Source organism: Haliotis rubra, unplaced genomic scaffold (genome assembly GCF_003918875.1).
Source record: "Haliotis rubra isolate DU_JTF1 unplaced genomic scaffold, ASM391887v1 Scf336, whole genome shotgun sequence".
Classification (NCBI taxonomy): domain Eukaryota; kingdom Metazoa; phylum Mollusca; class Gastropoda; order Lepetellida; family Haliotidae; genus Haliotis; species Haliotis rubra.
The window spans coordinates 254,375-277,701 of record NW_025767009.1 but is presented as its reverse complement, the minus strand read 5'-3'; the positions used below and the strand labels follow the sequence as shown (position 1 = coordinate 277,701).

At 41.0% G+C, this 23,327-nt stretch overlaps 1 protein-coding gene across 1 annotated transcript in view; it reads left to right on the top strand.

Annotated features, from left to right (window-relative positions):
• LOC124284394 overlaps positions 1-22,493 on the top strand; it is a 70,257-nt gene extending 47,764 nt beyond the window's left edge. The window contains 16 exon segments of the mRNA XM_046720483.1: positions 4,514-4,566; positions 4,809-4,905; positions 5,749-5,883; positions 6,282-6,428; positions 7,018-7,116; positions 7,521-7,636; positions 7,798-7,936; positions 15,912-15,965; positions 16,323-16,456; positions 16,698-16,832; positions 17,135-17,271; positions 17,415-17,554; positions 18,714-18,836; positions 19,103-19,180; positions 19,607-19,754; positions 20,751-22,493. Coding sequence (XP_046576439.1) covers positions 4,514-4,566; positions 4,809-4,905; positions 5,749-5,883; positions 6,282-6,428; positions 7,018-7,116; positions 7,521-7,636; positions 7,798-7,936; positions 15,912-15,965; positions 16,323-16,456; positions 16,698-16,832; positions 17,135-17,271; positions 17,415-17,554; positions 18,714-18,836; positions 19,103-19,180; positions 19,607-19,754; positions 20,751-20,893 — 1,878 coding nt within the window. The 3' untranslated portion in view covers positions 20,894-22,493.
• The last annotated feature ends 834 nt before the right edge of the window (positions 22,494-23,327 follow it).

Here is a 23,327-nt window from a genome sequence, read left to right as displayed (position 1 = left end):
TATGGAGAAGCATGTACAATGTGGATGCCCCCCCTAAAATTTATGTACAAAATAAGTGACCCCCCTGCATGTGTCATGTACAAAATCAATGATCCCCCTCCCCTTCCCATAATTCCAAAGCGTAATTTTTTCCTTATCCTGACTCATGTATCTTTGCTTGTCTCCTTCCCTTCCCGAACGTTAGTGGAACACTTGTATCTCCTTTTTGAAACTCCCTTCAATAAAGCAGACGTAAAATCACTACTCACCATGAGTTGTCTTCCTCTCGGTTTTGGCGGGAAAACGGCACCACCCGTCTTCCCACGCTTCTCTCTCTCCTTCTTCGCCCTAGTGGACAGTTGGGAGAGCACCTGTGTCTCCAATACGGCACTATATCCTTTGATAACTAAGTTATTTCCCTATATAAGTTACCTTTATAAGGTTTCAGGGAGTATCCTTCCACAATATGGTTTGAAATTTATTCATAATTTGAGTGTTTATTCACGGTTTTACGTGATTGTTCAGTTTATTTACATTTCATGAAAACCTCTTTTCGTTGTAGGTTTAGGTTCTCTGCTGCAGACCCGCATTATTGTGCCCTAGTTGCTTCCAGCTCTCGCTGTAAATTATGTCAGCAACTAACAAAAATTGAATTTAAAAATTATTATTTCTTTGTACTTAGAAACGTGCTAAGGATAAATCCAGGCGGCTGTTACAAGTCATGGCTAAACCGGCTTAGTCCCTTAAGAGCTGTCTGTCGTTGTCAGACGACATACTTCCATCCAGTGAAGCCGGAGGCGTCCTCAGAAGATGGGCTTGGGATGTAGTCCGCCAATACGTCGAAGGAAAGATCTTCTACGTCGGACAACTCCTCAACCCATACGAAGAAGAAGAGGCCATCTTCGTTGCAGAAGAAGCCTTACACCCCTAAGGCTTCAACGAGATCTACTGGGAGCTCTTCACAGACTACAAGGACCTTCTCTGCCGAGATCGTCCCGATGGAAGAAATAGGCTTGTACGAAGAACCGCCTATCCTCATCCCAGAAGAAAAAGACGCAGGTCTCAGCAACGGTAACGTCAGCACAGGCTGAGTTACCTTCTACACTGGCAGCAGGGACCCATGGGTACAGCGATCCCTGGACCATATCGCTACCCTCTCAAATGCGTCATCTCTACAGTCGTCGCAGACATTCAACCCCGGGACCTTCATGCAGCAATTCTCCCAACAGATGATGGACCTGATGGAGAAGCGCTTCGCGCAGGAAAGGACCTTGCATGATGGTCAGGCAGCCGCCTCTCATGCTCAAGTCAGGACCAGTGCTGCACGAAGGACCCCGCACCGGTGGTGCATCTGAGATATCTACAAGAGGTTCTAGCTCTAGGACTAAGAGCAGACCTACGCTGCACGACGTCAACGAACCTGCGCGAAGGAAGGGACATTCATCCGACCAAAATAGATCGTCATCTGATGATGAAGCTAATGAAGAGCCTTCACGCAGGCTACATACATCACAGAGAGGCTTACACCTCCAAGAAGATACAGAGAGACGTCTCAGGACTCAGACCCTCAACAAAGATCTCTCACCTGCGCGAAGGTCGTCAGATATATCATCAAGAATGTCACCATCACCATGCAGGTCGTCACGGGATTCACCACATAGGAAGGCAACCCCGGACACGTAGACGCTCACCTCCACGCAGGTCGCCATACAAGATCTCCTCTTAGAACTACACGATATCGCTACCATCTCAGATACGACATCTCTACAATCGTCGCAGACATTCAACCCCGGGGCCTTTATGCAGCAATTCTCTCAACAAATGATAGAGATGATGGAGAAGCGCTATGCATGCATGATGAACAGCCAGGCGGTTCTCATGCTCAAGTCATCAACCTCAGAGAGGATCCAGAGCTGCACGAAGGACCCCACACTGATGATACATCTGAGAGGCCTACCAGAGAATCTAGCTCTAGGACTAAGAGCAGATCTACGCTACATGACGTCAGCAAACCTGCGTGCAGGACGGCACGCTCTTCAGAACCAATGAGATCGTCATCAGATGATGAGGCTAATGAAGAACCTTCAGGCAGGCTACCCACTTCACAGAGAAAGAAACCTACACCACCTAGAAGGTCTAGAGAGAGACGTCTCGGGACTCAGACCCTCAACAAAATCTCTCACCTGCGCGAAGGTCATCTGAATTATCTTCAAGGGCGTCAACAACACCTCGCAGATCGGGATTCACCACTTACATCGCCACGCAGATGCCACACAGATCGCCACGTAGATCGCCATGCAGATCTCCAAGGATATTCAACGATCATATACCAGTGGACATGATACAAAGGACGATGGCGGTATCATATTTTCGGACTCAGAGATAAAATATTGGATTGCTAATGGACTGGACCTAGCGTCACCCTCGAAGGAAGAGATCTTCGACGGCGCAGAGACTGAGGGACACGTGTTGAAGTTCAAGAGGGGTACTCTTGTCCGAATTCATCGATCTTCAGACTGAATCCAGGACGGGATTCACATCGTTGAGAAAATTTAGATAGATATATCTACATCAGAAGATAATAACGGGACTCATGTCCATATAGAGATCTTCACTTGCGTACAGATCTTCAGGTATTCACATTGGCGTGGTTCAGCAGCATCCTTGCTAAGGCTATGAAGTTACAAGATTGATGTAAACTGCAAAATCAGCAACGACTCCCTTTGTAGAACTTACAACAAAGTTGACCATCAACTCTACAAGGACCTGTGTGTTTCAACACAAAGAGGGTAATTTACGACACTTCATTGAGATCGATGAATGCAGTCTACAAGTGGCAGCGCTGAGGAGGTGTACACTTCAGCTGATCATCTGTATAAAAGGAAGACTGCATTATCTTCAGGTCTGAAGTAACAGTAACAGCAGCCAGGGAAACAGCTTACCTACATCGGTATTACATAGTTCTACGGCATCTCACCAGTGACGCTTATGAACCATTAGATAGGACATCTTTTGAGTTCTTGACGCAGAAAACTCTATTCCTGATCGCCTTAGCAACAGCAGCAAGGATGTCGGAAATACATGCTCTAGACTTTGAGAGGACACGATTTGACGAACATCGAAACATCGTGCATATGGGACTGAGATGGGACTTTATAGCAAAGAATCAACTGCCAGGTCAACCGGACAGACAATTCCACATCCCAGCACTATCATCAGTCCTTGGGCCACAGGATACACAGGATCTATCCTTATGCCCAGTAAGAGCAATGAAAGTCTACCTACAAAGGTCTAGGACCAGGCGACGAAAATTCAAGCGTCTTTTCATCCCTATATCGACAGCGACACAGACGGAGATCTCTCGCACTACGATATCAATATGGATGAGAACTGTCATACTCGGCCTACAAAGCAGCAGGACTTGATCCTCCAAGAGCCAACACTCGCTCTACATGGGAATTGCTCTATCACGACGATAATGGAGGGCTGCTTCTGGAAATCGGACATGGTGTTTGCCAACCACTACCTGAGAGACATCGCCACCGAGGACGTCTCTGGCATTCACCATTTTGGCCCACTTGTTGTAGCACAACAATTGACAGTTCCACAAAGGCGCTGAGACGGAGTCTCGCCCTATTATCACATGACTTGCAAAAGCCTACACTCAAGAGAGTTACAGCTTTAGAGTCCATATGCACTTCTAAGACAGACTAGCATAAGTGATAAGACCCAGTACTTGTAAGGACGTACTCGTACATAAAAAGGGTCGCTTCTCCACTTGATGCTTGCATCAAGAGATGGAGTTGCAAAATCCACATAATAATGTTAACAGAAGCAAGGACCAAAGTTAACAATTGTGGTCCCCATCAGAGAAAGCTGGAAGTAAAGGGTTACAGCAGCAGCAGAGCCTAGCAGTAAATAGAAGTGCTACCAGGAAGTTCCCATAGGGGGCATGCAAGACGAAATCACTAATTGGAATCCAGAAGTGGCTTGTCCCACCACCAGATCCGGCCAGTTCTACAAGCAAAGATACATGAGTCAGGATAAGAAAAATATGTAATTTTCTGAGTAAAATTGATATTTTATACTTATTCTGACTCATGAGGTAAGCCCTCCCAACCTCCCCGCTAGGCACTTTGAATTTCCCTGTAAATCGAAGTGTCGGGCTAGCTATTCGGAGCGAGTGAAGCGTGGGAAGACGGGTGGCGCCGTTTTCCCGCCAAAACCGAGAGGAAGACAACTCATGGTGAGTAGTGATTTTACTTCTGCTTTATTGAAGGGAGCTTCAAAAAGGAGATACAAGTGTTCCACTAACGTTCGGGAAGGGAAGGAGACAAGCAAAGATACATGAGTCAGGATAAGTATAGAATATCAATTTAAATCAGAAAATTACATTTTTAAATATATTTTTATGTACCCCCCCAAAAAAAATATTAAAAAAAATAAATAAATAAATAAAAAAAATTAAAAAATCATCATCACCCACCCCCAGCCATAAATTATGAACGGTCCCTAATGTAATTTTCTATTCCAGGGTCAGCTGGTTCTAGAGATGGGCAACATGGAGCTGGCAGCTTTCTGTGTCAGGTGGGACATTACTCTGTCCATAGCTTTTGAATACAGGAATATAGTTCGATATGAACTACATGTGCTTTACACTCGGTAGGATGTCTAATGCTGGTCTGTTTGTCAGTATTCTTATTTTGTTTGGGGCATTTCCCCAAGACAACTGTGAGATATTTTGTGGAAGACTTATATTGAATATATACCCTGAATCTCTTCTCATGAATTATCTGAAAAGTACTATAACCATAGGGTGTATATTTCAGACATGCCTCTGAGCTGAGTAACAACTCCACCAGCTCTCTAGGACAAAGACCCACCCAGCAGGCCATCGTACAGTCCTTCCTCAAGAACTATGACAAGGTGAGGCTCAACTTCTGAACACTTCCAAATTGTATCTTACATACCTCGTCTTCACAGAAACATCCTTGTGTAGATTCTATGGCAGACAGAACCTACTATCTTCTTCTGCATTGACAGCTTAGTGGTTTATGACAAGTGTTCATGCTGATTGTGTGACATTATACCAATGCACTGTTGCTCATGCTGTCAGCCACTGGTTGAACCACAGACTTGCATATTTACAGGTTGCTTAGATATGGCTGAACTATTTCTAGCTACAGTATAAAAGTACATTCACTCTGACTTTCACAAGAAACTGGAAAGCTGTTGGTTGACTTTCAGAAATAGAATTAGAATAAAAATATTGGGGTTGTTAAGCGCCTTATCAGCAAAGATATGTTACAGGCAACAAGTGTGGACATTTTATTCATCCTGCATAGTTTGTGTTTTAACTGTACAGAAACATGTCCCAGCTGGACCAGTAGGGACAAGGGTGTTGAGTCATGATTCATAATGTTGTCATAAATTACTTATACAACAGGGTATGACCAATTGAAACACACATACTCAGCTGGCATTAGTAGCATAAACTGGACCCAGATGCCACCCGTAGGGCATATCATTTTGTGCTTGAGATATTTTATTCTTTAGAAAAGGATGAAACACTGACAACACACATTTGACCTGTTTATGTATAAGTTATAACTGACTAGAGGTCATGATGACACAAAGATCTGAAAGTCATGGGCAAGCCCCGAATCTGTGGATGAAACAATTGGTCAGTGTTCTTCAATTACATTGATTAAAATTCAATAAATGTATTCACAATTCTCTTGATTATCCTACATGAGCATATCCATGCAGGCTATCGACGCTCTGAAGAACGCTACACGGGTGAAACCAGTGGGCAGTCTCTTCATGCTGCTAGGCAAGACACAGATGAAGGCGAAGCACTTCAAGGATGCTATTGACAGCTTTGAGATGGCCCTTGTCCAGTTTGTAAGTAGGGGCAGGGGTGTAGCAGTTAGATTGTTCTGATTAGTGATAGTGTTTAAGTGTTCACACCAGAAAGTCGACTTCCCCATGAAAGTAGAAATTCCAGTAGACCGTCTGACATCCTATGCATATGTTCTTCATTAAAGCATGTACAAGATTAGAAAGATTAGAATAGAATCCTAATCCTAAAACATGTACATGGTATATGTAATAGGCTAAAGTCTTTCAGGACTAGCCTGGCTGATTAAGTGGGTCATACTCACTGGGTAATGCTCACACTATCAATCATTGGCTTGATATATATTTTTACTATACCTATTTTATAACAGATTAAACAAATAATAAATACTAGACTGGTTTACAGTTGATGACAACTTAGATATGGTCATGTTATTTTTCAGAAACCATGGCGGCCCCGAGACCCATGGCCGCCAGAGACAGCAGATGCACACTTTCTGTGTGGTGTGTGTCATAACGAGCTGCGCAACTACTTCGAGGCATATGAAGCCTTCAACAGCGCCATCAAATTTGATCCCAACTATGCTGAGGTATGTGATGTTTGCACCCTTACATGTACATTGTGCTAATTAGGACCTCCATCTTGATGTTTAGGTGGTCATAAACTTACCTCTTTGAACAAGGTGGTTAACATGGGTCAATGGGATTTATGTCTTTAAAATTATGTCATGCAGGTGCTTTTCTAATACTTAAGAAAACTCATGAAGATCCGGGTTAGAATTGGTCTTTAGCAACCCATGCTTGTCGAAAGAGGCGACTAACAGGATTGGGTGGTCACACTTGCTGACTTGGTTAACACATGTCATCGTATCCCAATTGTGAAGATCGATGGTCACTATGTCCATCACTGGATTGTCTGGTCCAGTCTTGATTTGGTGCCTAGTTCCCTGTGTCAGTGCTGAGTACAAGGTGATTTGTATGGTAGAGTATGTAATCATACCCTATGGCTTGGCGCTGTACTTGTGCACACAAACCACTGGACTGCCCTCCGCAGGCTTGAATATTTACAGACTGTCATGATATTGCCTTCTGATATCTTTCGTTAATAATTTTTACTCACAATAATTAAATATGTGTATAGTCACTGTATTGTTTCTACTCTGCACGCTCTTCCAACAGGCTTTCTACCAGCGAGGTCTGGCTAGGATCAAACTGAAACAGTCCAAGGGCATCCAAGACTTCAACAGGGCTCTTGCCATCAACCCCAAGATATTCCAGGTCTGTCACTCTTTCCCAACACTTACCAGTATTCTAGACTCACGTTGATAACACTGATTAACATGCAACAGAACATGACACATAAGGGATTCCGGGTTTGAATAGGTCACAAGTAATGTATGCCTGTTTTACAAGGTGATGAAATCAGTGTAATGGTCATGTTTAGGGACTTAGTGATTAAGTGTCGTGATTGTGAAGACATTGGTCATTAGATAAATTACCAGTTTATCTGGTCCAAACTTGATGACCTAAATGCTGCTGTCATATACCTGGAATATATTTAGTGCAACAGAAACAAGAAGAAATACCAAATCTGAACACATTTCTATGAAGATTTGCTTGAAGATCAGTTAACATGTCAGAAAATATGCCAGCCTGACACCCGATAATATGTTACCTTGTAGGCCTACCTTAGTCGAGCCTGCTACTATGGGCTGAAGGGGAACTACACTAAGGCTATCCTCAACTGTAACGAGGCCATCAAACTCCAGCCCAACAGTGTCAGGGCATACCTCTACAGGTATGTCTTGTAACATAGCAACCAGTGTGGAACCAATGTTCGGAATGGTTACAAGAAGTGGATGCTTGTAGTCTTTCTTCTTTTTTTTATGAAGTGAGGTTCAAATTAATTCTTGTTGTCAATGTGTTTACTCATGCTAAGCTCATGTCATTTGTTTCCAGAGGTGCCCTGAAATATCACATCAGGGCATATGAGCTGGCTATCCGTGACCTGAGCAAGGCAGCCAGTATAGACAGCACCTGTCCCCTAGCTTACTTCAACAGGGCAGTGTGCTACCAGGAGAACAGACAGTACCACAAGGTGCCAGTTCTATAGTCTATCAGATCTTTTACCTCAATACAATGAGTCTCTGCATGAAGGGGAGGTGGGCAGCCTAGTGGTTAAAGCGTTTATTTTTCCTTATCCTGACTCATGCTCTTTTGCTTGTCTTCTTCCTCTTGCGAACATAGTGGAACACTTGTATCTCCCTAATTGAAGTTCCCTTCAATGTAAAATCACTAATTAGTACACCACGAGTTACCTCCCTTCCACAAGCGCGGGAACAAGGGCGCCACCTCTACCCATGTGCCTCACTCTCTCCTTCTTCGCCCAGTGAGCTGGACGTGAGAGCGCCTGTGTCTCCCGACACACTATATCCTTTGATTATATTTAGTTAGTTACCCCGTGATAGACATCTATAGAGGTTTAGCTAGTATCCTTCAACAATTATATATTGATATTTAGTCGCGGTTTCTACTGTTTATTCACGGACGCCGTGTTGTTTCAGTGGATTACGCTTGATAAAAATTCTGTACTGTTGCACATTACGTTTTTTATTCTGCTGCTGATCCGCATTTAATATGCCCTAGCTGTACTGCGCCATGTTTCATGTTATTCACGTTGCAGTTGCGGTACTAATTTATCCAATTCTGCCTTTAATAAATAATTACTTTGCGTTTGAGACGCGCAGCAGATAGGTCGCGGATGCAGAGTCTAGCCATGACTGATACACCTGAACCCCTCGCCAGTCTACTGCTGTTGGTCGACCCCCCTCCCGTCTGGTGTTCCGCTAGAGTGGTGGAGAGGCGTGGGACGTAGTCCGCCGCCTCCAAGAAGCGTCCTGCTTCCCCAGACATCCCATCGTCGCAGCCGAAGACTAGAGGGTTTCTACTGCATCTCAACGCGACCTCTGAGGGGAAATCAACGAAGTCTACTTGAACTTTCTCAGCCGAGATTGTTCCCGCCGCAGAGATTTAGCCCTGTATGATGATCAGCCGATCATCATACCTGATGTACATCAAAAGAATGACCGATGTCGACAACAGTGATGTCAGCGCAGATCAACATGCAGCCTGATGTACCAACGCTGATATTCTATGATCTTCCTGAGGGTCCCGTTGCTACCAACACTCAACGCAGACTTCGCACCCCAGGGCAGCGTCGACCTCTGAGGGGAAATCAACGAAGTCTACTAGGACTTTCTCAACCGAGATTGTTCCAGCCGCTGAACTGGCCTCTCTACGATGATCAGCCGATCATCATCCCCGACGACGCCACAAGAAGCTTACCGGAGACAGCTACAGTGACATCAGCAGAGATCGCCATGCAGCCTGAGGTCTCTACACTGACGCCAGACGACTTCCCTGAGGGCCCCGCCGCTAACATCGCAGAGAGGGCACCGACTAATTCGTCCGCAGACCATCCCAGATGAACTGTTGCGGCAAATCATGATCATGATGGAGGGCCACTACAGACTGGAGAAGCAGCCAGCCCAAGGCCTGAGCCTTCGCGAAGGTTCCAACGCAGACGACACCCCAGAGGCACCCCCATCAGCGTAGCAGCCACGACGAAGCCACCTTCGCCGAAGGAAGTCGCAGACCACCTCGACGGCGGACCCAGATGTACAGCCTTCGCGAAGGCCTTCGCGCGGCGGGGGATAGATCATCACCTTCCTCGGCTTCATCCTTAGATGCGGACTCAGACCATCAGACCTCACGGAAGCCTTCGCTAAGGTCAAATCGCCGTTCCCCAGGACCGGACGCAGAGGAAGCTTCGCGAAGGACACCTGACTACACAAGAGCTTCGCGAAGCTATCAACATTCTCCTCACAGGTCTCCGAGAAGGTCAACCCATAGACGCAGATCACCAACACGATCTCCGCGCCGCCGTTCACCGCGCCGATCTCCTCGTACATCACCACGTCGATCGCCTCACAGGTCACCACACAAGTCTGCACACAAGTCTACAGTCAGGTCTCCCGAGCGTCACCCGACATAGAGATAGAAATACACAGTCCACCATCAGAAGAGCATCAACCTCTCATCAGCGATGCTGGGATAGAAAATGATGGAGGCATCATTTTCTCAGACGCTGAGATACGATATTGGATGGTAAACAACCTAGATCTCTCTTCACCTTCAAAGAGTGGCAACTCGGCGCAGACATACCTGATAAAGGAAGACGAGGCAGACGCCATCACCTTACCTCCGATCGACTCGATTGCTGCGGTGCCACAGTATGTGGACACAGCCTACCATAAAGCCATAACAGTTCAAACGCCAGAGGCGTATGTTCTTGGCCTTAATAGATCTAGAACGATCAATAAGATTCTTATCACCAGATTTCGTGACACGACTTCTGAAGATGATAGGATGATCTACTCGGCTCTACTTATGCAGAACCAGCAAGAACCACACCCTGTATGAAGCTAACGCTCATATATTGATCGGACTCTAGACACTTCGCTAAGGAAGTCCCAGGCCACCTCCGCGAAGGAGCTAGAGCCTCACCAGTTACAAGGGACGTCACGGAGGAGTAGCGCTTCACCGACCCCACATATTGCTGAGTGCGGCGTAAAACAAAACACTCACTCACTCACTCCTGTTGAACACAGAGGTCGTTCGCGAAGCAAGCGCTCATATATACATATACTGATCGGGCTCTGACTCGATACCTTCGCGAAGGTCGCGAAGGCTAAGTGGCTCCAAGTCTACCTCACACAGAAAATCTAGAATGGATACTTCGAGAGCTTCGCGAAGTCTCCGGCGTCCACCGAGGAAATCTCCTCCAAGGTCTCCATATATTAGCCACTTTCGTCATATATAGCTACTCGTCAGTCCGTTCAAGACATCGCATAAGTTCTCTATCAACTGTATGCCATATGCCGCCTATAAGCCTCTGCTGAAGACAATTGCACAGGCTATTTACAACACAGAACGTCGCTGTATTAATTAGTCAACGACGTTTCATAGATCTTCACAGGAATCAACCTTTCCGTATAGATTGCTAGAATATGCAATCCCGGACTACAATACGATTATCTACATGCGTGACCATTAAGCAGTTCTGCAGACAATTCAATATCGAAATTGAACAGCAGCCTTGTTACAGCGAGTATAACTCATAATCGTCAAAGTTTCTGAGAAGAAATATGTACAACAAGTTCAGCTTTAATTCTACAATTATGACGATACATTCATGTATACAGTCTACAAGCTGACAACTTGCAAGTTTATTGTACCTTTATATAAGGAAGTCGGAATTATATTCCAAACTGAAGTTACTTTCACGACAGCCAGGAAAATAACCTACCCAGCATTAATATTACAGAGCGAGGTATTTCGCACCCGGATGTTTCAAGCGTTTACCTTTAACCCTCGAAAGACGTGGTCACTCGGGTAACTTCGGGAAGCTACGGTGAAGACCGACGATTATGCTAATATCAACGACGGCAAGATTTTATACAAGGTTTTTTCCTGCTACACCGGTGACATCACAGCGCGGGTATTCTACAGAATCAAAATGCCTTGTTCTGATTGGACCGCGTTGGACAACGACCTACGCAGAGGTCGATCTTAGTTCACAGTTCAAGACTTACGTTACAAGTGACAACTATATATCAGTGAACGAGCAAGCCTCCTTACAGTCCAGTTAATCTGAACCTTCATGATTGGGCTGCTTTCTTCAGGTTAGAGACCTCCCCTGTCAAGTTAGGACGAGGGCACGGCAGTCAGGCGATTTTACATAAAGTTCAACGAGGACAGACACACCTGGTTGTGCACCTACATCGTCAAGGACTTCGCAAATAACCTAGACGACGGGATACAAGTGGATCTAAATCCACAGCGATTCAGACTACAGCTGAATTTCATCATCAAGCTACTAACACAACTAGATGGTTAGTAAACCTACTTAAGCTTTCTGATTGGAGAATTAAAACGGAAGTTTCACCCTCCAACTTGGGGATCTGAATATAGTGCTCCAACACCTCACAAGTGAGGTTTATGAACACGCCTGGATGACATACTTGGACTCCATGATACGATGATTCTATCACGATGGCCAGCAAGAGCACTGTAAATTTATCTCCACCGAACCAAACAGGAGGGAAAAATGCAACAGATTATTTCCTCTATCATCAACTTACGCAGAATGAAGTCTCATGTACTATATCTCAGTTTGGATCAGAACTGTCATACTACGTGCATACAAGACGGATGGACCCAATCCGACCCTCCATGAGCTTTTAATACTCATGATATTAGAGCAGTAACTTCTACAATTGATTTACACAAATGTTATTTGAAATAATGGAGGGTTTATTTTCTGGAGATCCGATATGGTGGTTGCCAACCATTATCTGAGAGATATCATCACCGAGGACGTCTCAGGTATCCACCAATTCGATCCCATGGTCCTCGCACAACAGTTGACAGTTCCTCGGAGAAGATAAGTCAATCTTACAGATTTCTACTTATCTTATAACAGTACTAAATAGCTACATGCTATATATAATTTGCTTAAGTTTTTTTTTATCATCACAGTACTATGATTATTACATCATACAATATATAAGTTAACAACTCTACAGAGTTGGTTATTATATATTTACCTTAAGTTAATTATATCTTAAGCATAGTACTATACTCAGATTGTAAAAATATATAAGCTAACAAACTCTACAGAGTTTGGGCTATTATATAGGTAGCTTAAGCTTATTCATATCTTAAGCTCAGTACTATGTTTATATCATATAAGTATATTAGCTAACAAACTCTAAAGAGTTTTTGCTATTTGGCTTAAGTTTCATCATATCTTAAGCAATATGGTTACATTATAACATGTATTAGCTAACAAACTCTACGGAGTTTTTGCTATTATATATGTAACTTAAGCTTATTCATATCTTAAACGCAGTACTATGTTTATATCATATAGGTATATTAGCTATCAAAACTCTAAAAGAGTTTTTGCTATTATATATTTGGCTTAAGTTTCATCATAATTTAAGCTTATGGTTACATTATAACTTGTATTAGCTAACAAACTCTACGGAGTTTTTGCTATTATATATGTAGCTTAAGGTTCCTTCAAATCTTAAGCTCAATACTATGTTTATATCATATAAGTATATTAGCTAACAAACTCTACGGAGTTTTTGCTATTATATATGTAGCTTAAGGTTTCCTTCATAAGCTCAATACTAGGTTTATATCATATAAGTATTTTAGCTAACAAACTCTAAAGGTTTTTTGCTATTATACAATTAGCTTAAGTTTCATCATATCTTAAGCAGTATGGTTACATTATAAAATGTATTAGCTAACAAAACTCTACGGAGTTTTGCTATTATATATATAGCTTAAGTTTAATTATATCTTAAGCTCAGTACTATGGTTATAACATAAAAGTATATTAGTTAATAAACTCTAAGGAGTTTTTTGCTATATACATTTAGCTTAAGTCTAATCTTATCTTAAGCTTAGTACTATGGTTACATTATAAATCTATAAGCTAATAAACTATTAATTATATCTTAAGCATAGTACTATACTCAGATTGTAAAAATATATAAGCTAACAAACTCTACAGAGTTTGGGCTATTATATAGGTAGCTTAAGCTTATTCATATCTTAAGCTCAGTACTATGTTTATATCATATAAGTATATTAGCTAACAAACTCTAAAGAGTTTTTGCTATTTGGCTTAAGTTTCATCATATCTTAAGCAATATGGTTACATTATAACATGTATTAGCTAACAAACTCTACGGAGTTTTTGCTATTATATATGTAACTTAAGCTTATTCATATCTTAAGCGCAGTACTATGTTTATATCATATAGGTATATTAGCTATCAAAACTCTAAAAGAGTTTTTGCTATTATATATTTGGCTTAAGTTTCATCATAATTTAAGCTTATGGTTACATTATAACTTGTATTAGCTAACAAACTCTACGGAGTTTTTGCTATTATATATGTAGCTTAAGGTTCCTTCAAATCTTAAGCTCAATACTATGTTTATATCATATAAGTATATTAGCTAACAAACTCTACGGAGTTTTTGCTATTATATATGTAGCTTAAGGTTTCCTTCATAAGCTCAATACTAGGTTTATATCATATAAGTATTTTAGCTAACAAACTCTAAAGGTTTTTTTGCTATTATACAATTAGCTTAAGTTTCATCATATCTTAAGCAGTATGGTTACATTATAAAATGTATTAGCTAACAAAACTCTACGGAGTTTTGCTATTATATATATAGCTTAAGTTTAATTATATCTTAAGCTCAGTACTATGGTTATAACATAAAAGTATATTAGTTAATAAACTCTAAGGAGTTTTTTGCTATATACATTTAGCTTAAGTCTAATCTTATCTTAAGCTTAGTACTATGGTTACATTATAAATCTATAAGCTAATAAACTCTACAGAGTTTTGGCTATTATATATGTAGCTTAAGTTAATTATATCTTAAGCACAGTACTATACTCATATTGTAAAATATATTAGCTAACAAACTCTACAGAGTTTTGCTATTATATATGTAGCTAAAGCTTATTCATATCTTAAGCTCAGCACTGTCTATATCATATAAGTATTATTAACTAACAAACTCTAAAAAGAGTTTTGCTATTATATAATTAGCTTAAGTTTAATCATATCTTAAGCTTAGTACTATGTTTATATTTTAAAGTAATTTAGCTAACAAACTCTAAGGAGTTTATACTAGCATATTAACAAGCTTAAGTCTATTAGTCTTAAGCATTGTATTAATGTTATATATACTTTATCATAATAAGTACATTGTAATAACCTTTATATGGCAGCTGATAAGTTAGCAGCAGGAATTCATCAGTTCAGTGCCTTTATGAAGTTCCCATAGGGTTATTACAATCATCACAGTTCAAATCACTAATTATTAAAATCCAAAGTATTATATATTCCCACCTCCGCTCCGTAGGATTCTACAAGCAAAAAGAGCATGAGTCAGGATAAGGAAAAATATGTAATTTTTTGAGTAAAATTGATATTTTATACTTATCCTGACTCATGAGGTCAGCCCTCCCATCCTCCCCAAATAACACTTTGGATTTCCCTGTAAATTCAAATGTTGGGCTCAGTATATGAGGAGAGAGTGAGGCACATGGGTAGAGGTGGCGCCCTCGTTCCCGCGCTTGTGGAAGGGAGGTAACTCGTGGTGTACTAATTAGTGATTTTACATTGAAGGGAACTTCAATTAGGGAGATACAAGTGTTCCACTATGTTCGCAAGAGGAAGAAGACAAGCAAAAGAGCATGAGTCAGGATAAGTATAAAATATCAATTTTACTCAAAAAATTACATGTTTCTCATTCCGAAGGACCCGGGTTTGATTCCCCACATGGGTACAATGTGTGAAGTGTATTTCTTGTGTCATCCACCGTGATATTGGTGGAATCTTGCTTAAAGTGATGTAAAACCATATTCACTTACTGTGTATGAAGATGTTCATGGAAGGTTGTGTTACATGAACATTCAACTAAATATGATTGACCAGTTGAAATGAAAGCTGCATAGTCCCTAGAGCCAGTCAGATGTCAGCTTTCTGAAACAATTCAGTACCATTTCTTTACTAACTTGATGTAGATATTTGATCTTTGTGAAATAAGACTGCCAATAGATCCAAGCACACCTTTTAGGTCTAGACACCATAGTGCCTTAGGATGTACTAAATATCCACAGCCACACAATACTAGAACTTTTTATTGCATTTGGCCAATGTTTATCTGAATACATCGGTCACTCATATGGGGAATAAAGAAGCCTCAATGTAGATTACCTGATTGACTTTAAAGTTTGAGATAAACTTTAGTGGACATAATTCTTGTCCTTCCAGATCTTCCTATTTTTAGAAGGTTGCAAAGTGCAAAGCAGATTTGTAAAACAATAAATGAAATTACACTGAAAAGTAATTTGTAACAATGATCTTGTACCAGTAGATTCTGACTGAAGTGTATTTCCCCCCTCATAGGCGCTGATGGACTATGGCATTGTACTGCTGGTGGGAGAACAGCTCATGTTGAAGGTAACGTGAGTCCGTACCTTGGTCTGATACTCTGGTACTGGAGAACATGTTCACTTTGTGTTGATGTATGTTGTTAGTGTTTTCGCTCAAAAAAGCTTCAGACAAGTAGAGCTGTCACGTTGGTTTCATGCCCCTGATGACAAGAAAAAGTGCTTCAAATTCATTCCTTTGATGCTTAGAATTATCTACATTTGTTCTTATAAATCCTAAACATGTAAGTTTAATTCTCATCATATGCCCACATTTGGTAACTATCAAAACAATTTATACATGTTTTCTGATTTTTGTATGATTTTATTAGCCAAATCTGTCGTTGTAATGTATGCATAACTTTATCTGGTGTGTACATGATGACAGGTGCTGATCAACCGAGGCCTGCTGTACTTTGAGAGGGGGGACTACAGCAATGCACTGTATGACTTCCAAATGGCTGCCAAGCTCAGTCCCTGGGACCATCGCATTCACCACACACTGGGTCTGTGTTTCCACAAGTGAGTCCTGCTTCTACAATAGATGTTGGCTAGGAAATATTATCAAGACATTCATGGGGTTCAGGAACAACAAACCACTTCTCTTTCTCCCCCCTGGTACAGAAATATGAATTTAGTGGAAAAAGAGTGCATAGAAACGAAACAAACAGTTTGTGACAGGATAATGTATTGTGACCGTTGGGTCACAGTTATTATGAGAATATCCTACATTGATTGACTGTTGCCCGTGTCACCTCCCCAGACTAGGGCAACTACAGGAAGCAGTGAAGACCTTCTCCCAGTGCATCGAGCTCAAACCCTTCTTCCTGGATGGCCTCATCAGCCGCGGCAACGTCTACATGGACTACGGACACGATGATGGACTGAAATATGCCAGGTCAGATTTATACCATTTGGATGTTATACCAACATAGCCTTGTGGTGTGAGGTTTGACGATGGATTTAGAACAATATTTATTGATTTTGATGTTATACTTGAAACTATGAATCAGTGTAGATACTTGTTAACAATGCAAAATTTACCTGTTTCAAATCATATCCGGAACAAAATGTAATTTTTTTGTCAACTTTTGTGACATGGATGAGAAAGACTTGTGATCATGAAATAAACAAACAAATTTGTAGTTATTACCAAAGTAATGAGACAAGTCTATGTACTGTTGTGAAATATGTTGAAAGACGTGACTACGAGCGAGCCCTGATCCTGGATCCAATGTGCCTGGCTGCCCGGGTCAATCTAGCATACACGATGCAGGTAGCAGGGAAACTGATGCAGGCCTGGAGACACTTCACGGCAGCTATCACTGTGAAGCCAAGTAAGTACATGCTGCATCCCCGTCTCCAGAGGAACGTCAAGGACAAAATAATGTACTTCTTTTTATATTAATTTTGTTGTATTTTTTCACTCATTCTTTTAAATCAGTCCTAGATAATCCAGTGTGCTGTATCTCCATTTAAGGATTCAAACCAGCCTTGGAAGGACGAGCTATTGTCAACCTCCAGATGAGCGACACCTTTGCAGCATATCAGGATATCAATGCCTCAGTGAAGGTGTCGGCAACGGCGGAACTCCTCACCAACAGAGGTGTCATCCAACAGGTGAGTCAACACATGGATCTGTTTCAGTAATATTATATACTCCTGCTCCACAAACAATGATAGCATTAAGACTATCATAAGCTGACATCAATGTATGGGTGTTGTGATAACCTTAGTGTAAAGATCACTTTGTGGAATGAGGCCATGGTCACAGATAGAAGCCATTAGCTTCTTTAAAGCAGTGCTCATCATGTATCAGTTAAACTGGTGGCCAGGTGGTCTTAGGTGCCAGAGACCCGTGAAGGTCCAGGTTAGAATTGATTTTCAGTAACCCATGCTTGTCGTAAGAGGCGACTAACGGGATCGGGTGGTCAGGCTCGCTGGCTTGGTTGACACATGTCATCAGTTCCCAGTTGCGTAGATCGATGCTCATGCTGTTGATCACTGGATTGTCTGGTCCAGACTCGATTATTTACAGACTGCCATCATATAGCTGGAATATTGCTGAGTGTGACGTAAAACTGAAACTCACTCACTCTTAGGTGCCAGAGAGTCATGATACATAGTTGAGGCCTTAGTGTTACGTGTAGATTTCCAAATTGAAACTCTAATTTAACCCAGAAATGTATACACAAAAGAATTCAGTATGAAACCAACAAACAACAAAGAAATTATATGTAATCAACAATTGTATTATATATTAGCCAATCAGTGTAGTTAGCTGCAAAGTAATGAAAATGGAAGTAGACAAAAGAGTGGAATAAAAACTATTTACCCAGCATCAACAGTGGTCAAGCTTCAACAACAGGACTGTGCTGGATGTCCAGGGTATAACTATGATCTTCACACAACCACTGGTTTTAATTTCTTTAAGTAGCCTTTCGAAGAAGAGGAACACTTTTTATGGATAGACAACTTGTTTTTTGCCATAGATGCAACTTTTCGATGTAGATACTAAAACTTGCTTGATAATGGGTCTGTGTTTCAGTTTAGTGATGACGTAGTGAATGCTACATTTCAGTTTATTGATGACCAAGTGAATGCTGTGTTTCAGTTTAATGGTGACCTAGTGAATGCTATGTTTCAGTTTAATGGTGACTGAATGAATGCTATGTTTCAGTTTACTGATGACCAAGTGAATGCTATGTTTCAGTTTAATGGTGACTGAATGAATGCTATGTTTCAGTTTACTGATGACCAAGTGAATGCTATGTTTCAGTTTATGGATGACCGAGTGAATGCTATGAAGGACTACCAGGAGGCCATCAAGCTTGAGCCAACCTACTCTCTCGCCTACTTCAACGCTGCCAACATCTACTTCCACACCAGGCACTTCAAGCAGGTCAGTTGACTTCAGATATACAGATGTCAAGGTCACAGCTGGTCAAGGGCCAGGTGAAAGAAGACACATTAGCTAACGTCAACTCAAAGATTTAGTATTGATTACAATGACAATAATCATACAACAATTTGTTGAAGTAGGTTGGAAAGCAGTTTCCTTTTTGTGCTGGCAGTTGTGGATTTTCAAGAAGTTATTTCACATAAATCTTTCTGAATGTTGAATTTAATGCTCAGGTTTTCATTCATATATACCCTGTTTCTTGCCAGGCACTGGAGTACTACAGTCGTTGTATAGAGAACAATCCCCGAGACGAGTCCGCCTTCCTCAACCGAGCTATCACCAAGGTTAGCTTTGTGCTCATAGTCGTAGAGGTGTAGTGATAGTCACTCAAGGCCGTCAGTCTAAATATTGGGTATTGTACTGTACCTACAATTTTCAGAAGGCTTCTAGAAATAATGGCTGACCTTGATGTATTGTCATTTTTACTTGTCTGCTAAACAATCTACCACAGAGATAGTATTACCACTTGCCTGATGGTAAACTGTCAGTTAGAAATGTCACGAGTCCTCTCTCAATATTACTAGTCACAGACTTGTGGAAAAATGTTAATTTCAAACCCCAAATTGAATGTATCCAAAATTTATGAGTGCTGCAAGAACCATGTCAGTGTTAAGATGACTTGAACCCAGTAGGTCCATACAGTTGGGTTCCAGGTTTAGACAAAGACATTTCTATGTAAGATGATGTTTGTGATGGTGGTGGTGTTGCAGGTACTCCTGAAGGATGGCCAGTCTGCACTGTCCGACTTCCGTTCAGCCATCAAGTTGAGTCCTTACTCGGCCCACATGTACTTCAACCGCGGCAACCTGTACTCCTCCATGCAGCAGTTCGACAGGGCAGAGAAGGACTACACTAAAGGTAAACTTGATTAAACACTAGGGATGACTGTTGAGCAGCCTTGTGAGGAATCTGTGTTAGAACTGGTCCCCAGAAACATTTGCTTGTTAGAAGAGTTGACCTGTGTTGGGGGTCAGACTCTTTGACATGCCTCATTATCTTGCCTCACACATGTTATTTTCTGATTGGCTGAGCGCTCTTCTTATATTTTCAATGTACCCTGCTTACAAACGAGTAACATTTTCTATGTACCCCGCTGGGAATGCCGAACTCATTTGGTACTTCGTAGTAATAAGGCTTTATCTCGAATAACATTGCATCACGTATGATGTATGGAAATTACTAATGTTTTGAGAATGCAAATCGATGGAAGGAAGATAACTCTAAATTTGTTTTTCTTGTCATCTGGTACTTCATACTATGATCCGATACCTGTGTTTCAAACAGTTCAAAATTACCATTGAGGTGTTTGGTAAGATAAATACGTTGTTCACTGGTCCCTCAGGGCCCATGGGTTGATGTACCCTCGATGTTTCTTTAAACAAACATCAAGGGTACATCAGCCCATGTCCGTCTCGAGACCAGTGAACAACTTATATTGGATACGATCTGGTCATGGTACAATGCTCACAACACCAGTCACTGGTTTGTCAGACTTTATTATGTGCAGGCTGCTGGCATTTATGTGGGACTGTTGTCAGTAAAAAAATTGGAGCATTTTAGAACTATTGGAATAGTCTGGTGACACCCACTTATAGTAATTTCTTTGGGGGACAATTGGGATGAAACAATATCTTGTTCAGTAGGTGCATTTCATAACATTATAGTATGTGACATAGTGGAACCCCAGTGCCTCATGCCAGTCACAGAGTCATATGGGTGAAATATTGCAGACTGCAGCTTACAACAAACAAACAAGTGGAAATGTTACTTTAATGCTTAAAGCTGTAGTTTAAAGATGCTTGTAAAACTCACTGGTGTATACTTTGGAGATTTTGAATATTTATTGGTTTTCAGCGCTCAGTCTCCAGCCTGACGATGCCCTGGTGTTGAAGAGACGTGCAGATGTGCGAGGGAAGCAGGGCAAACGTGAGCAGGCTGTGGTGGACTACAGGAGAGCTATAGAGCTGCAGACCAGACCCCATAAACCTGCTGTGTAGAGTTGTATCTACCCCCAGCTCTCTCAGCTTATAGTACATGTTTGATATAGCCCGATGGCTTGTGGTACCAGTAATTTTTGTGTGACTCCAAGCACCACCTGAGCAGAGGACAGTCTCTACCAATTGGTCAGTGAGGTTGGACATCTGCTAAAGATAACATGCAAGCTGTTTCGAAGAGATGTATAACAATGGATTGAGAGATTGATGTTCTGCATATGAATGTCAGAAGTCAATAATAGGGCTGTGATCACGTCTGGGATAAAGCTGAGATGCATGATTGCTTTTAATAACAATTGATACTGATTACAGGAATATACCTCCACATGTTGTGTGTGTTAAGGTGTTGCTGTGACATACAGTTGCACATCAGCTCAACTGAACACCTTCGTCATCATGGAATATAGGTACTAATGTTTCAGGTATGATGCATGGCCTGTTTATTGTTTTAAAAATCTGTGATATATGTGATTCTGTGATATTGGTGTGGTCATGGAGGAATTATTACCTCAACTTACTGTTCTACCTTTTACAAGTAGCATATTCTATTGCCTACATCAGGTTTTATTGTGATGTCAAACAAATATGTCTTTAAATTGGAGTGATCTTTATCAGAATATGCTTTGTTTCTAGGCTGCAGCTGTGAGGTCTGTAAGTTATAGTTTCAACATGTTAAATTACTCAACTTTTGATGAGGAAAGTTATATCATTTATCAAAAGTTGAGTGGTTTGATGCATTATGACCAATATTCTGCCAGTATTAAAGGAATGTGGTGTAAATTGATAATAGCAGTTGTAAGGTTGCTATTTCAGCAATCACATCAGCCAAAATGCATGTATCACATTCCACGAAATTCCAACCAAATAAAATATTCCACATTCCGTCCCAAACAATTTTTTACACCCCAATTTTTTGTATTCTTGCATGGACATGAAAGTTGTTATAATGTTCATGTGAAGCTTTGTGTTATATACAGGTTTTGCTGACGGGATTTCCTATGAAATACAACTTGTCATAATAAACAGTATCTTTTGACACACAAATTTATGGGCATTTACGAATGTATATCTGTGTGTCCCTTCAAACCATGAAAATGAATCCAAAAGAAAATATCTACCTGGAAATCATGGATCCTCTCTTGAGCACATTTTACTTTCCACTCAAAGACCACAAATCCATGGACCAGAAATCTGTATAAGGGTTGGTGGGGTGGGGTAGCGTAGACTCGTCATGTTGACGACCCGAGTTTGATTCCCCACATGGGTACAATGTTCTGGTGTCCCCCCCACCATGATATTGCTAAAAGTGCCGTACATGCAGCCCTACATTTTGGGTATATGACCCAAATTAGAAAGGCCTATTTCAAGCTTTCAAATGACAATAACAATGATCTGCGTCACACTGTGTCGTCATTCATCTAAGAAGAAAAACTGACAAATGTTGAGGATCCATAACCTTTATTCAGTCATGCAAAATAAATGTTATGCTGAAATTCATATTTACATATGTACAAAATGACAATGTGCTGGATGGTTGAAAGATATACTATATGTTGGACAACTGTTTGTTGTAGAAAAGTAAAAAATGAGTTTGTGCTTGCAACTTGTATGACTTAAGTACTCAACTGATAAAATGCTTTTAGTAAACCACAAAACTGAAAGGAACAAATGTCAGTACTAAAATGGAATGATACTAGATTAATTTGTCCATGATTTCAAACCATTAAAGCTAAGGTCTTCCATGGTATTGAAACAACCAAACTCAAATGAATTCCATCTGAAATTGTCACATTATGTAGGACAAATATAAGACAACACATGATATTGTATAATAACAATGATGTAAGAATCTGTTTTGCAAGACAATGAAAACTAGACATTACAATCAGTGGACTGGACAATAGTACCTATGTGATATGACTGGAGATAGCACCTAGACAAGGCTGGATGATACATGAAATATGAATATCAAAATATCTTCTGTCGGTATAAAAATAGTTTGATGTGAGTTATGGCTATAGAAGTTGCATTGTCTAAGCCGGTTGCTGCAAGTCAAGCACACTAGACATTCAGCTGGTACGGAAGATGAGGAGTGAAGGAAGGTGCTTGTGCTGCCTCCTCACATGGAGGCTGGGACTACGGGGGTGTCGTTGTTCAGCAGAGACCTCTGCTACTCTACAGAGGATTCAAACATTCATCAGCATAATCCAATCTAACAACTTTTTGACCTTCCTTGGTGAGGTTGATAAATGAAAAAGAAATTAACACCACCACATATTGGGTCCATGTTTTGGGTACAAACCACACATGACTATGTATTGAAATATTTCACTAAAATTCTTCCCATCACCAACATAGAATGGTCATCCTAACATCTCTGATAGAAAAATAGTCTGTACATGTCAAGAATCGCAAAGACAATATCACATCTAAATAA